We start from the raw sequence: 20095 nt of genomic DNA, 5'->3' as shown, positions 1-20095 counted from the left end.
AAGGAAATAAATAAAAAATACAGTAAGTCCTCGATTCTGTGTTGACATGTGTGTATTAGTTTATTTCCCCATTCTTCCTTTTGTGGGTGTTAAGTATTGTTGCCAGATTACATCTAATAAAACCACAAGACATTTAAAATGGGAGTTTAAATGTGTGAGGGAAATTCCAATGTAATCTTATTAACTTCCTTTATGTTTAATCATGCTGAATCCTCTACAATGTAACCTTTGACTTAATTAACAAGGATTCTGTTTCTCTTTTAAGCTTGAACAAAGTCGAACATCATTAATAAACTTGTCAGTGCTTTAGTGAGTTACACTCTGGAGGCTATATTGTGTCCTATCCTTTTCTAGATTATTTGTATCCCTTGAGACGCCATGTTGAGGAATCTGTGATGCACCTCTGATTTAGGAGCCTCTCCCATCCCCTCAGGTTGATTACGACCCAATCTCAGAGAGAAACCCATTCCTCGGCTGTGCATGGTTGACCTGTCAGCGCGTTTCAGGGAATCCTCAAGTCAGACATCCTGGACTAGCTCCCAAATGTCATGGAAAAAACTGAAAAAGATCAGGATTTAGTCTAGTAAAAGATGCAAGTTGAAAATCGAAGTATGCCAGTAGACAAAATATCCATTTAACATGGATTTGACATGTAATCACTTAGGATACATTACTTTTACCCGTTATATATAAAACATCTGCAGTCCAACTGCTTAATGTCCTACTCATCCATGTCAGGTGGTTTGTACATAAGGTCTCTTATTTATGCATATCCTTAGTTTCTCAAAATACACACATACCACATGTATACAGAATGAAGTCTTACCCTTAAAGTCTATTGCGAGTTTACTTAATGCAGTTACCAACTTAACCAATAACCATCATGTGAATACATAAGATAGCTTATGGTCATTATTATATAAACAGGATCGTAACGACTATGCATAATTATAACAGGGACTTTCCTCACAGGTGGAAAACCTTGTTTGTCTTGAATGATAAGCTTTGCTTCCTTATTTGCTTCATTTCCCTGTTGTTTTGTAGGTCTAACTTGATACATGTCCAACATTCCATCAGCATTCAGCTGGCTATTACTCCCTGAATGCACTCCCACAAAACTGTATAAAAAGGGGAATCAGCGGTGAGCAGTTCAAAAAGGAACTTCTTTGTCTCATTAACAGGTAAGAAGAGATATGCTTTTTCGGTTCACATAGAATGGATTGTAATAAATAAGCTAGAAAAGAATAATTTAATATTAGTTATTAAAACAGCATTTGCCATTAGCCTTTTCATTGTGATACCAGTATTTTAAAGTGTTTATTCTCAGGTTCATCTACATGACAACCTGAACAGTGCTGAGAATGGTTATTGTTTTTTGCTCCCCACCAGGATTCTTCTGCTTTCCAGTGTGAAAATGATGAATTATATAGTGTCCGTATACACTGGCAACCTTGCCTCTGCCAGCACTTTTAACAGTGTCTGCATTAAGCTGGTGGGCACGAAAGGGGAGAGCAAACGCACCTGGCTCATTGGTTTCAAAGGGCCTTTATCCTTCATCAGTGGAGCAGTAAGTCTGAAATATCGCTCTAAATGTATAGCATACTGTCTCAACTTTACCTATATGAGATTATGGCACATTAAATATCAATCTAGAGAAGCTGATGTAAAATCTGGTCAATTCAGACTCATATGTGCAGCAACAGAATATGTGCTGCTCTGTAACTCTTTAATTTACGGCCACAAAGGTGACCAAAGCAACAAAAAAATCCCCATAAAATTCATATTTTATGCAGTGACATTATTTTGCTTACATTTTTATTTTGTCCACCCTTCCACATTCAGCAGTTTATGATACGTATTGGGATGTTACAGCTCAGTTCTTAGTTATCAAATACATTTTTTACTTTTGTATGAATGTTTTCAACTCCAGGTGTCCAGTTTTACTGTGTCCTGCCCCGTCTCCATTGGAAAGCTGGTCCTAATAGAGATAGATAAACCGTGTCTCCTACTGTTCCTCGAAAAGTCTTGGTTCCCTGCCAAGGTGGCAGTGGAATCCCCTGAGGGTGACACCTACAACTTTCCCATCTACCGCTGGATCACTGACAGTGAGGTGCACCGCTTCAGAGAGGCAACAGGTTTGTGTGAATTAGACTTGTCAGACATCCTGTATGCTGTTCACTGACCACAGAAGACATAAAAGAAGGAAATGCTGGTCTAAAAGGAGGCGGAGGCAAATTTATACCAACACAATTTTATCAACAATTTAAAACCTTGTTATTTCTTTCTTCAAGCTCTGAGAGTCTTTGAAGACGACCATCCTCTTGGCAAATACAGTCGGGAGCTGGAGCTGAAGCAGCGAGAGGAAGACTATCGGTGAGCAATCAGAGCATATACACTTTTTAACTTTAAGCACCCCAAAACTAACATTCATCTATGTCGTTTTTGGATGAAAATTAACCACCATATGACATTGTTACACCTGCCAGGGTTTATTGAAATATTTGATATTATAACATGTTGCAAAAAGTCTAGCGATCTGTCTGGGTGTACTCTGCCTTCGAATTATGATAAGCGGTTTGGATAATGGATGGATGGATGTTGCAAAATTACAATATAGCATACGTGTCAAGTATATTATGCTTGCATACTCTAAAACAGAACTGCAGATACACTGGTATCTACTGTTCCTTATTACTCTGCTCCTCTCTTTTTTCCAGCTGGGATGACTATAGAGAGGGAGTACCCCACTGCATGAATGCAGAAGACCCTCTTTCTCTGCCCAGTGAGGTCCAGTTCTCCTTCACCAAGAACACAGAGTTTAACTTCACTGCACTCACTGGGTGAAGTCCTCAAATGTTGTCAGATCAATGTATCTATGTACCTGGCTATTAAATCAGTAGGGCATCATCATAAAGTTACTCTATGCTTTTATTTTCAAGGCTGGCTGAGCTGAAACTGAAGGGACTTACTGATGCCAAGGAGAACTGGCCTAATATTGATGCTATCAAGAAGGTGTTCTGGTTCAAACAAACTGACATATCAGGTACTATCATGGTAGTTTAATGAAATACTTGATACTGTATGCATGGTAGTACATTAAATTGTACTCATTCAGATATTCAACTGTATTCCATGATGCTAAACATATTATACATATATATATATATACAGAATATGTCCAGGAACATTGGAAGGAGGACGCTTTCTTTGGCTACCAGTTTCTAAACGGTGTCAACCCCATGTTGATCCAACGTTGTTCAGTCCTGCCCAAGAACTTTCCTGTCAGTGATGACATGATCTTCCTCGGTGGTCAGTCTAGCTTGGAAGATGAAATGGAGGTGAATGTCTTGACTTTGATTGATCTTAGATTCATATTTTGCTCCATGACATGTTCAATTTGGAAATGCATGTTGCACTAACATTCAGTTACGTTCACTTAGTATAATTAATATTCACTGTATGCATGTGAGTCAAATTATTTCTCATCCTCACTAAAATTAAATACAGGAAGGAAACATATTCCTGTGTGACTTCAAGCGTTTGGATGGGCTGAAACCAAACATCATCAACGGGAAGAGACAGTACTTGATGGCTCCCCTCATCCTGCTTCACAAAACACCTGATGATCAGCTGATGCCAATTGCTATTCAGGTGAGATTAACACTCAAATATACGGAAGCCCTAAGAAGCAAGTGAGAAAACAATCCTGGTGATCCATTTTCTAAGTGTGATCTTTGTTTTCTCTCCTTTCTAAGTTCCCTATTTGTTTTCCATCCCTGAAAGTTATACTTTTTTCATGCACTCTAAACCAGGTGTTCCTTTTGGCTCACTTCTGATCGTTAAAACCCAAATTAATAAATGAGAAAAAACCCATAACGTGACAAAGAAAAAGGAAAAAAAACGTAACTAGGCTGTAAATGATGTTTCTCTCAGCTGTAAAGACCAGAATCAATATTCTTCTTACCCTCACCTTTCACTGCCTACCGTTATGAATCCAAATTTCATGTATTCAGGGTTCATCGCCACACACTTTGAAGCTTTTTCTGTTGTTTCCCATATTACATTTTTGATTTCAAAACCGTTCCATTTTGTTTCACTGCACCCAAGGGAATGTTAGCTGGCTAACAAAGGCTAAACCTATTTGCCTCTACTTGATGATGTGTCATGATTGGTGGTTTGTGGTGATATTCAAATGTAAAGCTTTGTTAATACTCGCCCTTGGCGTGAGCTCCGAGCATGAAAGGAGGCTTTTATACACTGCATTATTCTCCGAAACGCCAGAAGGCGTACGAACAAAATTAACTGTACAGAATCAAAAAGACAATGAGTGTAACCCATTGATATGCCCATAGACTGTAGGTGTATCAGACTAAAAGCCATAAATCAACCTCCACAATGACGAGGAGGGATTGTAATTATCTGTAAAGTCATATCTCATATTAATGGACTACTTTATTACCTTTGTACAAGCCCTGTATAGAAATCTTTAGACATGTAAATAGTGTTTTTATGAGTGAACTATTTGTGACAGTCATGTGATCACGTGTGCCTTGCGCCGGCTTCACTACGGCGAGTATGAACTAAGCTTAATTGGACATTGAAATTAGAGTTTGCTTGAATTACTACTATTCATCTGACTCTTTGAGCACATTTAGAACTAGCTTTGTAAACTACCAATTTTTTTTTCATCTGTGTGAATTGTGAATTTGCTCTTCAAGATCAACAGAGTATCTAACTGAAAAGCTGATGAAACCTATAGTAAACATACAACAATTTCAGAAAATCCTCTAACGTTATTGACCACTACTGGTAATGTATTGAATGGATTGAATTAACCACACCTCCCTTCCTTCTCCTGCAGCTGAAGCAGATTCCAGCAGATGATAATCCCATCTTCTTTCCTACTGACTCTGAGTACGACTGGTTGACGGCCAAGATTTTTGTGAGAGCTGCAGATTTCAACGAGCATCAACTCAATGCTCACCTGCTGCGCACTCATTTACTGGCTGAAGTTTTTGCAGTGTCACTGCTGCGCAACGTGCCCATGGTGCATCCGCTGCACAAGGTAACTGAAAGGGAGAATACTGAACTTTCACTGGAGTTTTTACTGAAGTTGCTGATTTTTGTGTCCAAAGTTGATGAATCTTAATGTTTTAGTGTGTATATATTTGTAAGTATTTGACACAGCTGAATGGTATAGAAGCATCAAGATGTGTGCTATTACATTACATTACATTACGGTCATTTAGCAGACGCTTTTATCCAAAGCGACTTACAATTCAGTATCTACACACCGTAGACACAGCTACAGGAGCAATTTTGGGGTTAAGTGTCTTGCTCAAGGACACATTGACATGAGACTAGTAGAGCAGTAGCCGGGGATCCAACCCGCCGATCCTCTGACTGAAAGGCAGCCCTGCTCTCCAAGTGAAGTTAACAGAGTTTACTTCAGTTCCGTGCTATGAAGTTAACAGAGTTTTCCTCCTTCCCTCAGCTGCTTGTACCTCACACTCGCTACACTCTACAGATCAACAAGTTAGCTCGAAGTCTTCTAATATCTGATGATGGATTTTTCATAAAGGTATGAAATGAACAACATGCTCAGTGGGGACATAGTGTATGAAGTTGAACAAATGTAATGTTTTAGGTATTACTGTATCCAGGCATACATTACCAAGATCTTCTCTTATGTCAGATCTGTGTTATAATAAACTCATATTCGAGTACGGACAACTGAAGCTCATCAAGATTATTATATTATTCATCAAAATGAAGTTTGACTGAAAAAAATGTTCCACACCAATCATGTACACATTTGATTGTCTCCTAGTTTGCAGCTTCTGGAGGTGAGGGTAAAAGGACACTCCTGAAGAGATCACTGTCCTCAGTGACCTACCGCTCCCTCTGCATACCAGACGACATTGTTGACCGTGGGCTGGAGGATGTACCGAACTTCTACTACAGGGATGATGGACTCAAGCTTTGGGATATTACTCACAGGTATTATAGGCAGTTGGCATTCTGTTGCACATTGTTGCAAAATCATGTATGTTTTAGTGACATGTAGTTGCCATGCTAATGTGTTAACCAATCTGGCCAATTTAGAGGTGCTTATAGGTATATATTTGAACTATGAAGCAAGCCAGGCCAACTGTTTCCAGTTGTAGACCTATACTTAACACATACATATGAGAGTGATATTCATCTTCTCATCTCACGTTCAACAAGAAATACAATTGGCAAGTTTTGTAAAATGTCAAACTATTTATTTATAATTGTGTTATCTACTTTCTTGACTAGGCTATTGCATCAAATTCTTACAAAGAACAGAACTGATCATTCTAAAGAGATGGCCTTAAATTGTCTTCCAAAAGAATGTCTTACTACTGCAGTGCGTATTCAAAATAAAAATAATAATTCAACTGGGAATGTGTTTAACAGAACTTATCCACATTTGTCAAAGGTTTGTGCAAAGAGTGCTGAGTTTCTACTACAAGGATGACACCGAGGTCCAGAAAGACTCTGAACTGCAGAAGTGGATTTCTGACATTTTTGAACATGGATTTCTTTCCCAAGCCGGCACAGGTGGGCTTTAAAGGGATATTTTATGGGGGTGTTGTTCCTAATCGGAAGCGAAGGTCAAAGGACAGAGGGTGTCATATGCTCTACAGATTGTAAAGACCCTTGAGGCAAATTTGTGATATCGGGCTGTATAGTCTCTCAACATGGAGACAGCTGAGTCGGCAGCTAGAAGCTAACAGTGATAACAGCACAAACAATGGCAACAGGGCTGACAGAGCTAATATTGTTAATCTGGGGGGGAACTGGAGGGTGGGTGCTACGCTTCTGTGATGATGCCGTGTGTCAGGACGGCATTATCAGCGGTCCCGCCCTATGAGCACAGTGTAGAGCAGCAACCTTGAGCTAACCAGTGGGGAACACACTGAGACTCACAAGCACTAAAATGCCTGTGGGGCCGGCCCGGCTACGTAAACAAAACACAGAGAAGCTTGGATTACAATACACAGAGAGGGAGAGCGACTTCATTCTCTAGTAGCCATTACCCCACTATGTCATTACATTGCAAATGTTTGCTTACTGCTTTATTTAGTCTCTGAATCCCGAGAACTTTTAGGAAACACAGTTTATTCCCTCTAATTCTCAGGAATTCCAGAGAGCTTCACCACCGTGGCTGAGATGGTGAAGTTTGTCACCATGGTGATCTTCACCTGCTCAGGACAACACTCGGCTGTGAACGCTGGACAGGTAAGGTATTTTCATTAAATCATAATGTTGCTATTTTTGTGAAATAGGTTTATCAGGTTGTCTGTCAGCCTTAAGTCCTTAACATAAACAAGAGTCTACAGCCATGCTAGCAGGTCTGTGAGGCTGCACTTTGGCACAGTGATGCTTTGAGATAAATGCCACGAATGCTATGATACTCACAATGGCAACGCTATCATGCTGACTTTTAGCAGGTATAATGTTTATAAGATCACAATCTACGTTTACCATGTTAACATGCAAGCATTTGTGAAATTAGCACAAAACAAAAAGTACAGTTTAGGCTGATGAGAATGTCAATAGATTTTAAGGTATTTGTCTACAAACCAAAGTATTGGACATATACAAATTTTGATCTGATGATAGCACCCAATGAAAAGTCACAGGATCACTAAAGTTATCACCCTGAGTTCAACATGAATGTTTAAACTAAATTAAATGGCAATCCAGCAGAAAGTTGTTGAGACATTTCTCTGAAAACCTCAAATGTCCACCTCATGGTGGCTCTAGGGAAAACTTTTGGAACACCAAAGCCATCCTCTGGGGACCATGAATTTCTGTTAAAGTTTTGTTACAATCCATATTGCATGCATCCAACAGTTATTGGAATATGTCATATTGGAATATGTCAGTGTGGACCAACGAAGTCAACTTTTCAACTCCTGACATGGCGTGGCTTCTCAAAGTATTAATCATCTGTCAATCATTCATTCGTCGCAGTTTGACTACGGTGGCTGGATGCCCAACACTCCCACCACCCTGGAAATTCCTCCACCAACCAAAAAGGGAACAACAAACGAGGCCACGATGCTGCAGGCGTTGCCTAACATGGGCATAGCAGCCAATGGAATGGCCGCCATGTGGCTACTTAGCAGGCCATCCTATGACTCCGTAAGTGTAAAAAAAAACGTGAAAATAAAATCAGCAAATCACATTTATGTTTGAGGTATTAGAACAAAAATACTCTCTTCGAGCCACGGAAAAATCCTGGTCACTTCCTACAACTGTTCATTCTTTTACCAATAGTTTATGTTTGATAAACATTTAAATGTTTAAAAAAGTTTTGTGATGTATATATTGATGTCATCAGGTCCTTCTAGGCCAGTACCCAGAGCAGCATTTCACTGAGGAGACTCCCTGCGACCTGATCATGGATTTTCAAGGAGAGCTTCAAATGTTAAGTGAGGACATCACAAACAGAAACAAGAATCTGGAGGTCCCATACACATACCTGGATCCAAAGGTGGTAGAAAATAGTGTGTCCCTTTGAATATCATAAGGTGTGACCTCCACAGCTGTTTGCCAAATACAGCATCATATTAACAAAAGTGAGAAAGGGAATTATCAGACTGAGCAATGTATGCTTAATGTTGTAGAGCAGGGGTGTCAAACTAATTTTCACTCTGGGCCACATCAGCATTATGGTTGCCCTCAAAGGGCCGGTTGTAACTGTAAGACTGTGTCACTACTAATGTAACTACTCATCATATTGTTAAATAGCTGTCTCTGCATTTGATTATTGTTTATTCAACTGTAAAAATATTGTACATGCAGTTATATAAATGTAAAAATATATTTGAGCACATTTCTGCTATTATATTTTAATTTAGAGTTAAGAAACCCACATTACTCTATCAAAGATCAAACTTTTAAAGAAAATAACAAAGACAAATTTCATCAAACACAAGTTTTTACATTTACTTTGTTCAAAGCTATTTTTGTCACCTCTCTGCATCACTAATGTCCCTCCCTGTCGTCGTCCTGTGCATGGCAGCTACATCCAAGAGCTCCTCACTGACGGTCACGTCTGCCTTCAGCCTCTTATAAACATTGCTAGATGCTTACAAGTAACTGCTTGTCTCTTCGGCTAGCTGTGTTGTCAGATTGCCTGCTAGTTCCTGAACTCGGTCTGTGATGGTGTTTCTTTACAAATTTTTTAAAAGTCTGTATCTGGTCAGGGCACACCTGCTCACAAACCTTTAGCATGCACTGCTTCAATGCACCCTCTGAAAAATACTTTGCTGCATCATTTTTGGCTGCAATTTTTTGGAAATATATTCTGCGATTGCAGTCTGTCTTTTAATTATTTGACAATTTTATGTTTTTCTTGGAGGCTAAATTTAGCATATACTTTTTTTTTAGCATGGGCCTATACTTTTTTTTTTAATTCTTGGACAATTTTAAGTTTTTCTTGGAGGCTAAATTTAGCGTATACTTGGCTCCGTGTTTGGTGTCAAAATGCAGACGTAAATTGTATTCCTTCATCACCGACACTGCCTCATAACACAGAAGATGTTGGAGAAATATAACTAATAGAATAATCTGTTCTTTTTGTTTTACGTTTACAAAGGCTTATGTCCTCATGTGAATGTTTGTGTGAACTTCCTGTGACACTAAGGCTACATCCATACTACTCCGTTTTCGTTTGGAAACGGAGTTTTCAAACGAAAACGATCTCCATCCACACGGCGTTTCAGCCATCGTTTCCGAAATGATCTCCGTCCATATTACACGCCTGGAAACGAATATCACGTGACTCTTCACGTACACTGGGCATGCGCCAATGTAAACAGGAAGTAGATTGTCGTATTTTGTAACTAAGCAACCAGAGTAATAAAGTAGTCTTTAATGATCGTAAGTACGTGTTTGATACTTAAGATCTTCTCTAAAATCTTCCTCTATAAACTCAAACAGATACAGCTCGTGGAAAGTTTAATAAGTTTTATTTTTCAGACTTAATGTTAGTTACAGTGCTGCGGGTCTCCCTCTCTCTCTCTCTCTCTCTCTCTCTCTCTCTCTCTCTCTCTCTCTCTCTCTCTCTCTCTCTCCCCGCTCACTGATCTCTCTCTCTCTCTCATGCCGCTCACTGATCACTACAATAACAGCTGTTTCCTCCGCAGACATGCAGACTTTAACTGGACAACAGCTGCTAGTAAAAACAACAAGGTCAGCAATGCCTGTAATCAGTTGTCCGTGTTAAATTAACCTGGTAGTCGATCGCGGGTGTCTACATCATTGTTTCCAAACTTATGCGTTTCCGTCCGTCCACACGAATACGCTACTCGGAGTTTTCAAAGTTATCCGGCTTCGGGATCGTTTCTAAACTCCTCTGTTTATGGTGCTCGAAAACGCCGGCGTAGTGTGGACGCTCAGTGTAAACGTAGCAAAACATATGCGTTTCCAAACGAAAACGGAGTAATGTGGATGTACTCTAAGCATCTCAGCTGTTTTTGCTATTAAGTATCAGTTGTCTACTAGAGAAGCACTTCAGCTGTTTGTCCTAAATAAGAGATAATAAATATGTAGAAAACGTCAATGCATACGTAGGTTGATTTGCAACCATGACGTCTTCCGATTAGGATAATGTGACCCTTTAACAGAACAAATTGTCCAAAAGTGTCTTATCTGTAAATGTCCGGAACTTATACAAATTACTCTGTCGCATTTGTGTGTTATCCGCAGTATAAATATCAGAGACTCAGAGACAGACCTCTGAGCAGCCTTGATACATGACCTGTATGTGTTTCAACTCTGTCTCCTTCTTGCAAGAATAAATGTCCTGATTAATGATTTTTACATCGGCCTTGAGTTAATTTTTCTAACAGAAGACATACCGTTTTTTCTCCTTGAAGCACAAACATGTATTCGCTTTCCCATCTTTCATTACATTTTATTCCCTCTGCAAAAATCTTTTTCAACTCAATCACTTGTTGGAAAACCGCTTTACAGGCTGTTCCCTCTCCTGTCCACCTGTTGTGATAGTTTTAATGTCGGCACACAGACATGTTGTTGCCATGAGTGAATAATAGTAATAATAGTGGTGTAACGGATCGTTGTCGATCAGTGATCCGTACGGATCCCCCCTCATGGTTCAGCACACATGTGAACCACGGATCAAATACAGTTTACCTTCACCATCACAGTGTGAAATAAAATTTAACTGACAAAGTTAAACGCCGAAATGGAAAAATAATAAAAATACCCATGGCACTTTTGGTGCATCCATCTGTAACCATGACACTGACCAGATGTTTCCAGTTGCTGTTCAATGAAGGTTGCCACCTCAGCCACATCGGTTTTACTCTTTCTACGCCAGAGCTGCTTCTTGCTTAAAATCCTTTCAAGGGTGCGTTTCCTTAGAACAATCCCACGTGAAACAGCAAGCACTTCGAAGTATTTCATCTGTTGTTAAGCCACGTTTAAAGTAGTCTTCAATGTACTCACAATCCATTTCTATAAGAGCTGCTTCTATGACTGTTTAAGTATCTCATAATTTCGACTTTTGACAATGGGGATATTTTCATTATCAAATCTAACTTTATTTTTTTTTGCTGGCGGAAATGCACCTGCGCGGGTCATTAAATGACGTGGCATGCCGGGTCCGGCCTGCGGGCCTTGAGTTTGACACTAGGTGATCTATACACAAGATTTGTTGTGAATGGATAAAACCAGCATATTAAGTCTTTCCTTACTAACACTAAGATACAACCACATGAACAGCTTTATAATATACAAAATAATATAATACATTTAAGCATTTTGAAGCTTATTATATAAAGTTTTGTTGACAATATGGAGTATAGTTTTAAACTATAGAAATATTATATACTTAATACAAACGTCCATAGAGTTTAGTGAAGGCCTCTGACAAATTGTCAACAGAAACTGAAACTTAAAAGCTTCACAAAGATGGGACGTATTTCAGGGTATTAAGTCCCCTCAGGTTGATTACGACCCAATCTTAGGGAGAAACCCATTCCTCGGCTGTGCATGGTTGACCTGTCAGCACGTTTCAGGGAATCCTCAAGTCAGACATCTTGGACTAGCTCCCAAATGTCATGGAAAAAACTGAAAAAGATCAGGATTTAGTCTAGTAGTATACCAGTAGACAAAATATCCCTCTAACATGGATTTAACATGTAATGACTTAGGATACATTACTTTTACCCTTTTGTAACACGCTTCGGGTTACCACCGTGGGATTCGTGAGCGCAATGACTCCAGCACACTCAAAAACAGTTTCTATTGTTCTTTATTCACTACAATTCAGACTTTCTCCGCCGTGCAATCTCCTGCATTGCCTCCGACTGCACCCGCTCTGTGGTCCGTCTGCCGTCTCGTCAGCAGCTCTCTCAGCCTGTGTCTCTGGCTCTACCGCAGTCCTCTCGCCCTCTGTCACTGTTTGTGTTTACACCATGATTCACTAAAGGTGAGACTAATCAAGCCTCTTACCGGCACTGTTGCTTCATTTCCCTGTTGTTTTGCAGGTCTAAATTGATCAGCATTCAGCTGGTTATTACTCCCTGAATACTCTCCCACAAAACTGTATATGAATCAGTGCATGGTGAGCAGTTCAAGAAGGAACTTCTTTGTCTTCTTTGGTAAGAAGAGAGATGCTTTTTCAGTTCACATAGACTGGATTGTAATGAATAAGGTAAGAATAATTTAATATTAGTTATTATAACAGCATTTTCCATTAGCCTTTTCATTATGATACCAGTATTTTAAAGTGTTTCCTCTCAGGTCTACGTGACAGTTAACATGAACACCTACCGCTCCCTGTGCATACCAGACGACATTGTTGAGCGTGGGCTGGAGGATGTACCGAACTTCTACTACAGGGATGATGGACTCAAGCTTTGGGATATCATCCACAGGTAGTACAGGTGTCCTGGTATTGGAAAACAAGAGCTCTAAATTCTGCCCTCTCTACTAGCTAGCTTTTATTATCCTATGTAACTCAGTTGGTTTCTCATAGAGGATCAGTTAAGCTGCAACATGTGTATGGTTTTTCTCTTCTTTTGCCCTTTACAAACAGTTTCTTTGCATAATTTCATTCAGTTAGTCCATGTTAATGCAATTTCCTGCTAACAGTTTATCATGAAACATATGCTCCATAGCAGTCACCAGAGAAACTGTTGCTAATTAGATTAACAATTCCTTAAAATATGACAATTCAGTAAATGAGTGATTTGCCTCTTGATTGAGTAGATTGGCAGTTGGCTGTAAAATTTTATGAATGAACCAGCCTGAACTACTTTGATTGAGAACCTCTGAGATTAGGGAAAGGGCATCCCTACCTTCCAACATTTATGGCTTCAGTTTCAATAAAAAGCAATCATAAGTGTGGTTGACACAAAGACAGGTGATGTCTGAATGTAATAATTTATATTATGACAGAGGGCACTGTAATGGAATTACAGAATATGAAATAACCATTTATTTTCGGGTTTAATTAAAAGTAATAATTCAACACATACAGAAATACACATTTTTACTTTCTCTCCAAGAGTTGGCCAAGAGACAAGAAGATCAATACCAGTCTCATGTTTGTGTGTTATGTATGAAGCTACAATGAAGAGCAGAACACTGGACAAGTAAGGCCTTTTTATTAAATCATAATGTTGCTATTTTTGTGGAATAGGTTTATCAGGTTGTCTGTCAGCCTTAAGTCCTTAACATAAACAAGAGTCTACAGCCATGCTAGCAGGTCTGTGAGACTGCACTTTGGCACAGTGATGCTTTGAGCTAAATGCCACGAATGCTATGATACTCACAATGGCAACGCTATCATGCTGACTTTTAGCAGATATAATGTTTATAAGATCACAATCTACGTTTACCATGTTAACATGCAAGCATTTGCGAAATTAGCACAAAACAAAAAGTACAGCTTAGGCTGATCAGAATGTCAATAGATTTTAAGGCAGGGGTCTTCAACGTTTTTCAGGCCAAGGACCCCCAAACTGATAGAGAGATGGAGCAGGGACCCCCTACTATATACAGTATATTGTATAAAATTGTGGTTTATATTAAACTGGTCCTAGTGCCATGTATAAACATACCTTGTTATTGTGCATTCAATACTAAGCTATTGTATTATTTCAATATATTGTATTATTTCAATATATTCATATTCATGTTTTTATTTTAAACATGTGCAAGGTACAGTGAGTAGGGTGGCCGAGCCACTGCCATTTAGAAACATACCATGTATGATAATCATGCATACAAGCTATTCAAATTGACGTTTTTATTTTAAACATAAATGTGGAAACGAAAATGAGTGATGGCCTATTAGTACCACTGCCATGCATAAACATACCTGTTATCCTGCATACAATACTGAACTATTAAAATAATGGAGAGATTCATGTTTTGGAAAAAAAAATAAAAAATTTGCAGACCCCCTGCAGTACCTCTGTTTTAAGGTATTTGGCTACAAACCAAAGTATTGGACATATACAAATTTTGATCTGATGATAGCACCCAATGAAAAGTCACAGGATCACTAAAGTTATCACCCTGAGTTCAACATGAATGTTTAAACTAAATTAAATGGCAATCCAGCAGAAAGTTCAAATGTCCACCTCATGGTGGCTCTAGGGAAAAAGTTTGGAACACCAAAGCCATCCTCTGGGGACCATGAATTTCTGTAACAGTTTTGTTCCAATCCATATTGCATGCATCCAACAGTTATTGGAATATGTCATATTGGAATATGTCAGTGTGGACCAACGAAGTCAACTTTCCAACTCCTGACATGGCGTGGCTTCTCAAAGTATTAATCATCTGTCAATCATTCATCCGTCGCAGTTTGACTACGGTGGCTGGATGCCCAACACTCCCACCACCCTGGAAATTCCTCCACCAACCAAAAAGGGAACAACAAACGAGGCCACGATGCTGCAGGCGTTGCCTAACATGGGCATAGCAGCCAATGGAATGGCCGCCATGTGGCTACTTAGCAGGCCATCCTATGACTCCGTAAGTGTAAAAAAAAACATGAAAATAAAATCAGCAAATCACATTTATGTTTGAGGTATTAGAACAAAAATACCCTCTTCGATCCACGGAAAAATCCTGGTCACTTCATACAACTGTTCATTCTTTTACCAATAGTTTATGTTTGATAAACATTTCAAAAAAAAGTTTTTAAATGTATCATTAATGTCATCAGGTCCTTCTAGGCCAGTACCCAGAGCAGCATTTTAGTGAGAAGATTCCCTGCCAGCTGATCAAGGATTTTCAAGGAGAGCTTCAAATGTTAAGTGCAGTCATCAACACCAGAAACATGAATTTGGAGGTCCCATACACATACTTGGATCCAGTGGTGGTAGAAAATAGTGTGGCCATTTGAATATCATAAGGTGTGACCTCCACAGCTGTTGGCCAAATACAGCATCATATTAACAAAAGTGAGAAAGGGAAGAACTGCATGTTTTAACTGATAACTACTATAGGTGAAAGAAAGTACTGCATGTGATCATCGTTAATTAATATACAGAGCATCTTATTTTAAAAACTTTCTGTGGGAAAAATATTATTTAGCATTATGACTGTATCACTTTAGAAATAAACTGCAAAACAAGGAATTATCAAACAGAGCAATGTATGCTTAATGTTGTAGAAGAAAGGAGGTTTCTGTCACCATAGAAAGAGATATTGCTTCAATGGTCCTGCAGTTGTTTTTGCCTGTCCTTATAATTGTTTTTTTTCTCTATATAAAATTCTTAGCCACAGAGAGAAACTGCACTTTCATCCCTGAGGTGTGTTCCCCCCATGCCGCATAATAAAGAATTGATTCATAACATCGATATTGGGTGTTTTGCCTCTGTAAAAAAATGAAAAATACCTAACTAAAATATGTACTGTGAAATGTTTCGCAAAAAATAAACTATACGGATTTTTGTTCACCATTTCTTCGATTTATTTCTAGTATGGGTTTGTAAGAAATTTGTTGAGAGATTTTCATCAATAGCTCTTCAATGTCTGGTTTGTTCCAAACATATCTCTAAACAGGTGATTATTCATTTTGATTATTTTATTTTATTTTTTAATTCCACATGTTTTTCTTTTATTCAACTTGTATTATACTCTAGGAATCTTAAATGTATTGACACAAAATATGTTTTGCGTTACTAGAACTTCTGCTAACCTTGGTTTTATTTAATATTGTTTTATCTGTTTTTCTTTTTTCCACATGCTTGAAATTGAGCTCGGTGTTGTGACTGATTGTGTTAACTTAATGGTTCACTTCTTATATACAGTCTTCGGGTTCAACAAAGAAATGAGGCAGAGTACTAGAATAGGAAGCTTGCAGTTCACACTCCAGACCAGTAGGGGGAGATAATGCGCTGCTTACCATCCGCCTTAGAAGCGGAAGTAAAGCAAGTACACATCGCTGGCGGGTGTCACACGTGGGTACACAAGTTTATCAGAGTAATGTGGTGTAGCCAACTTAATTAGAAGCATGTCAAAGAGGCAGACAGCCATGCTAGAAGAAAATACTGGTTCTGAAATGGGACTCGAGGAGAAGGAGGTCCAGGATCCCCCGCCGGAGACCAGACGGACCCGTAGCGGCCGCAAAGTGCGCACTCCAGCTGCACTTCTGGACTCAGAAACCCCAGTGAGGACCCCCAGCCGGAGGACCAGGAGTTCCGTCCTCCAGGAGCTTCCGACGGTAGAAAAGAAAAACACGGAGGAAGTAGGGCAGAAACTCGAGAGTCTGGCCGAGGAAAAGCTCGCCATGTCAGTCGAACTGGAGTCGGGTGACGTTACATTGTCAGAGCAAGCGGAGCCCCACGCACAGACAGCAGCAGATACAGACGAAGGAGGCCATGTTAACGGGAGCGAAGACATTCTTCTGTCCGGGCCTGCACCGGCAGAAACGGCACCAGCAGAAACGGCACCCACGAGTTCCGCGGCCGCCCCAAATAAGAAGCCTCGTTTGGGTTTAAGTGCGAAACAAAGTCCAGTCATTCCGCTGGGAAAACCCAAATCCGGCAGAGTGTGGAAGGACCGCAACAAGCAGAGGTAAGGATAACGTTAGGGTTACTGTAGAAGTAATTGAGTAACGTTACATTTAATCAAGTAGCTTACTGTCATTTAAGTCAAGTTTTTGGTTTGATTTTAATTTGATGCAACATTATACTTCTACTCATCTACATTTCAGGGAAATATTGTACTTTTTACTCCACTATTTATATTTAAGAGCTTTAGTTACTAATTATTTTTCATACAAAACATGTGATCGCTTTAGAAACTAAGATGCTATATATCTCTATGGAGTTGACTACCCAACAGTAAATGATGCATGAAATAGTTAAAATCAGTAAAGCAAGTACTGCCCTAAAGGGATAGCTGCAGAAAGTAATAGATCTGTAATATTGGTTTTGAAATCTAAATGATGGTCGAGTATCACACCTCAGTTCTGAAAGCATTGTGTTCTTAGCAGCACATCTCAAATCTTTCACTGGTTGGGATTTTTTTAATCGATTATTGGCTTATGTATTATATTACTGAATCATAATTGTGTCATTTCATTAAGGTTAAGTTATTGTATAGCAGTTCGTGTTAAAGTAACATGTAACACGGATGAAGGTCGGCTTATTTCACTGAATGAAAATTAATTGTGGATTGTAGAAACAAATATTAATACACAAGAGGGAGGATGTGTTTGTACCAAAAGTCTACCAGCATTCGTCACTCAACTGACTCAGCTTTTAGGGCCACAGCAGTCCCTGGCCTCATGTTGCCTTACATATAAATGATTCTAGCCCACAGTCTTGTATCATCTATAAAGCTGCTGTATCTGTTTTTGTCCTTCAGGTTCTCTGCACTGGTGAGAGACAAACCATTGTGCTCTTCTTGGGAAAAGAAGATGGAGGCTAAACGGGAGAAGGACCTGGTGAAACGGTATACTTTGCAGCTTAAAGAGGATAAAGCCAAACAGAGAGAGGTAGGCAAAAGCTGTGTGATGATTTAACCATTGTAATGTTTAAAGTATTTGTACCGTTTTTTTCATATTATATTCTGTGTTCCCTGGCTTAATAGGACAAGAGGAAACGGAGAGAGGACAACTTGAAACGTCGTGCAGAGAACGAACGCAAATCAGAGATTGTGCAAGTGGTATGTCAACTGTTGTTCATACTAAAAGTTATGGAAGACTTCACCCAATATATGATGACAACCTAATGCCCGGGCTACAATATTTCAGAATAAAAGCCTCATGATAACGAATGAAGGGATTCTGTCCACAGAAAGATGCTAGATGGTTTTTATTTTGAAACAGAAACAGGAAGTTTAAAAGATAAATATGAATTTTTTTTTCATGTCTTTGACATGTTCAACAGAGATAGTCAAAATAGTATTTTCACTCTACATTTTTGCTTTATTAAGCAGTACACAGAACTGCTCATGAATCCTACTGAATATCAGAGAGTGAATTATATTATAAATCCTAACAATCTATATGGATTTAAGTTCACAGGTGCTTATCTTATTGTACAATATAATGCTTCGCTGTAGCTTTTTTTTTGTACGACAAGTTCAGGGTGCATCAAAAAGGAACGTTTGCAACTACAGAGCTTATATCTCCTTATTCTACCACTTTCTGTCGAGCTTCTTTTATGTTGTAAAACCCTTAATGTTATAAATAACATATTGAGTATACCAACTGGGAACTTTGACTCTGGTTCAAAATGCTTTCTAACATGTTTGAGTGAAAATAAACCTAGAAAGCTTAAAACTGCTTCAGTCTGATTTGTGCAATAAAAACAACAGATAATCAAGTGAAAGGACAATAATTGATTGGCAACATAATCTTTGTATTGGAGATTTGACCTTTGTTTATATTTTTCTGTCTCTTTTGTATCACAGATCACAAACACAACAAAGATCAAGAGGATGAAGAAGAAACAACTCAGGAAAATTGAGAAGAGAGACACGCTGGCTCTGCTGCAGAAGTCACAGAAGCAGCGCGTAAAAGTCAAAGCGCAAAAAAGTCAGAAGGTTGAACAAGATATGACCTAAAGATTGTGAGATAATAAAAATGCGACTGTTCAGAACTTGGACTACATATTTTATATGTGGATGTCTGAAATTTAGCAAGCACATTGTATGGAAGTTAAAAATAGCTGAATTCAATTTTGCACAATGGGTGAGATTGCTGTTGGTCAGGTTGACACTTTAAAGATTCAACCTTTTGTTGTCTTTTTTTTGGCATTATAAGTATCCGATCATTGATTTGCCTATTGCTCTGTCAAGTTCTCTCAAAAGCCCGTAAAACATCACATATGACCAATTTTGTTTTACTTGTGGGATTTTATATTTAATAAAATTGAAATTCTTACTGTAAATCAAATTGTCACACTACTTGATGGCTGGGAAATACAAGTTAAAAAAAACAGTGAAGGTATGATGAGTTTAAAGTATGTACCATTAGAACAACAATATGAGAATTATGTACTTTTCAATTGTTAAGTTGAGGTGCTCTTGAGTATTGCGTCATTTAAAGTTACTGTGAGGAACTTTTAAGTGGTTATGACCTACATACGGTACGGATCTGAGACCGTCGGCGAGAAGATTTTCTATTAAGTTATTAGGAGTTACAGGAGCAGAGCATCGCCTCACTGCTCCACCGGTCCCTGCGGGGAGCCAACACCGACACCATACAGCGGAGACTCAGGCCAAATTACTAGAAAAAGTGCATCTGCTGAGCTTAAATGTATGTAATTGAAAGTGTCCACTTGGGCGTTGGAAAATTGTAATGGCAATTTTTAACTATTTTGTTGACACGTAGACAAAACAATAATTATCTATAAATCAACAGACAATGATAAGTTTTGTGTCATTATTATGGCTTCACCTGAGATGTATAGTGTGACTGCGTCTAATGTCAGACACACTGTTTATTTTTCTTTGGGTTAAGCAAGAGGCAGTTGATGGCGCTGCTGGTTCACAGTATTTACAGTGCAGACGCTGGGCAGTAAGTTTAGGCTCTGTTCTCCACAATATTGGATTTGAAAGT

General features: G+C 38.9%; 2 protein-coding genes across 2 annotated transcripts; both read left to right on the top strand.

Annotated features, from left to right (window-relative positions):
* Positions 1-1414: 1414 nt before the first annotated feature.
* LOC137885010 (polyunsaturated fatty acid lipoxygenase ALOX15B-like) lies at positions 1415-15424 on the top strand. Its single transcript, XM_068727133.1, has 14 exons — positions 1415-1567; positions 1931-2135; positions 2292-2373; positions 2718-2840; positions 2940-3043; positions 3172-3338; positions 3508-3651; positions 4862-5065; positions 5495-5581; positions 5831-6000; positions 6464-6585; positions 7166-7266; positions 8005-8175; positions 15245-15424. Exons 1-14 carry the CDS (start codon positions 1415-1417, stop codon positions 15422-15424), a joined length of 2013 nt encoding a protein of 670 aa, XP_068583234.1.
* Positions 15425-16448: 1024 nt separating this feature from the next.
* Positions 16449-19857, top strand: ccdc86 (coiled-coil domain containing 86). Its single transcript, XM_068727750.1, has 4 exons — positions 16449-17100; positions 17896-18025; positions 18121-18195; positions 18946-19857. The coding sequence occupies exons 1-4, from the start codon at positions 16538-16540 to the stop codon at positions 19096-19098; spliced, it is 921 nt and encodes a 306-aa protein (XP_068583851.1). The 5' UTR covers positions 16449-16537; the 3' UTR covers positions 19099-19857.
* The last annotated feature ends 238 nt before the right edge of the window (positions 19858-20095 follow it).

The sequence above is a fragment of the Cebidichthys violaceus genome, unplaced genomic scaffold, assembly GCF_023349555.1.
Source record: "Cebidichthys violaceus isolate CVI_PGR_0920_01 unplaced genomic scaffold, fCebVio1.0.p SCAF_4, whole genome shotgun sequence".
Taxonomy (NCBI): domain Eukaryota; kingdom Metazoa; phylum Chordata; class Actinopteri; order Perciformes; family Stichaeidae; genus Cebidichthys; species Cebidichthys violaceus.
This window is presented reverse-complemented; position numbering and strand designations above follow the sequence as displayed.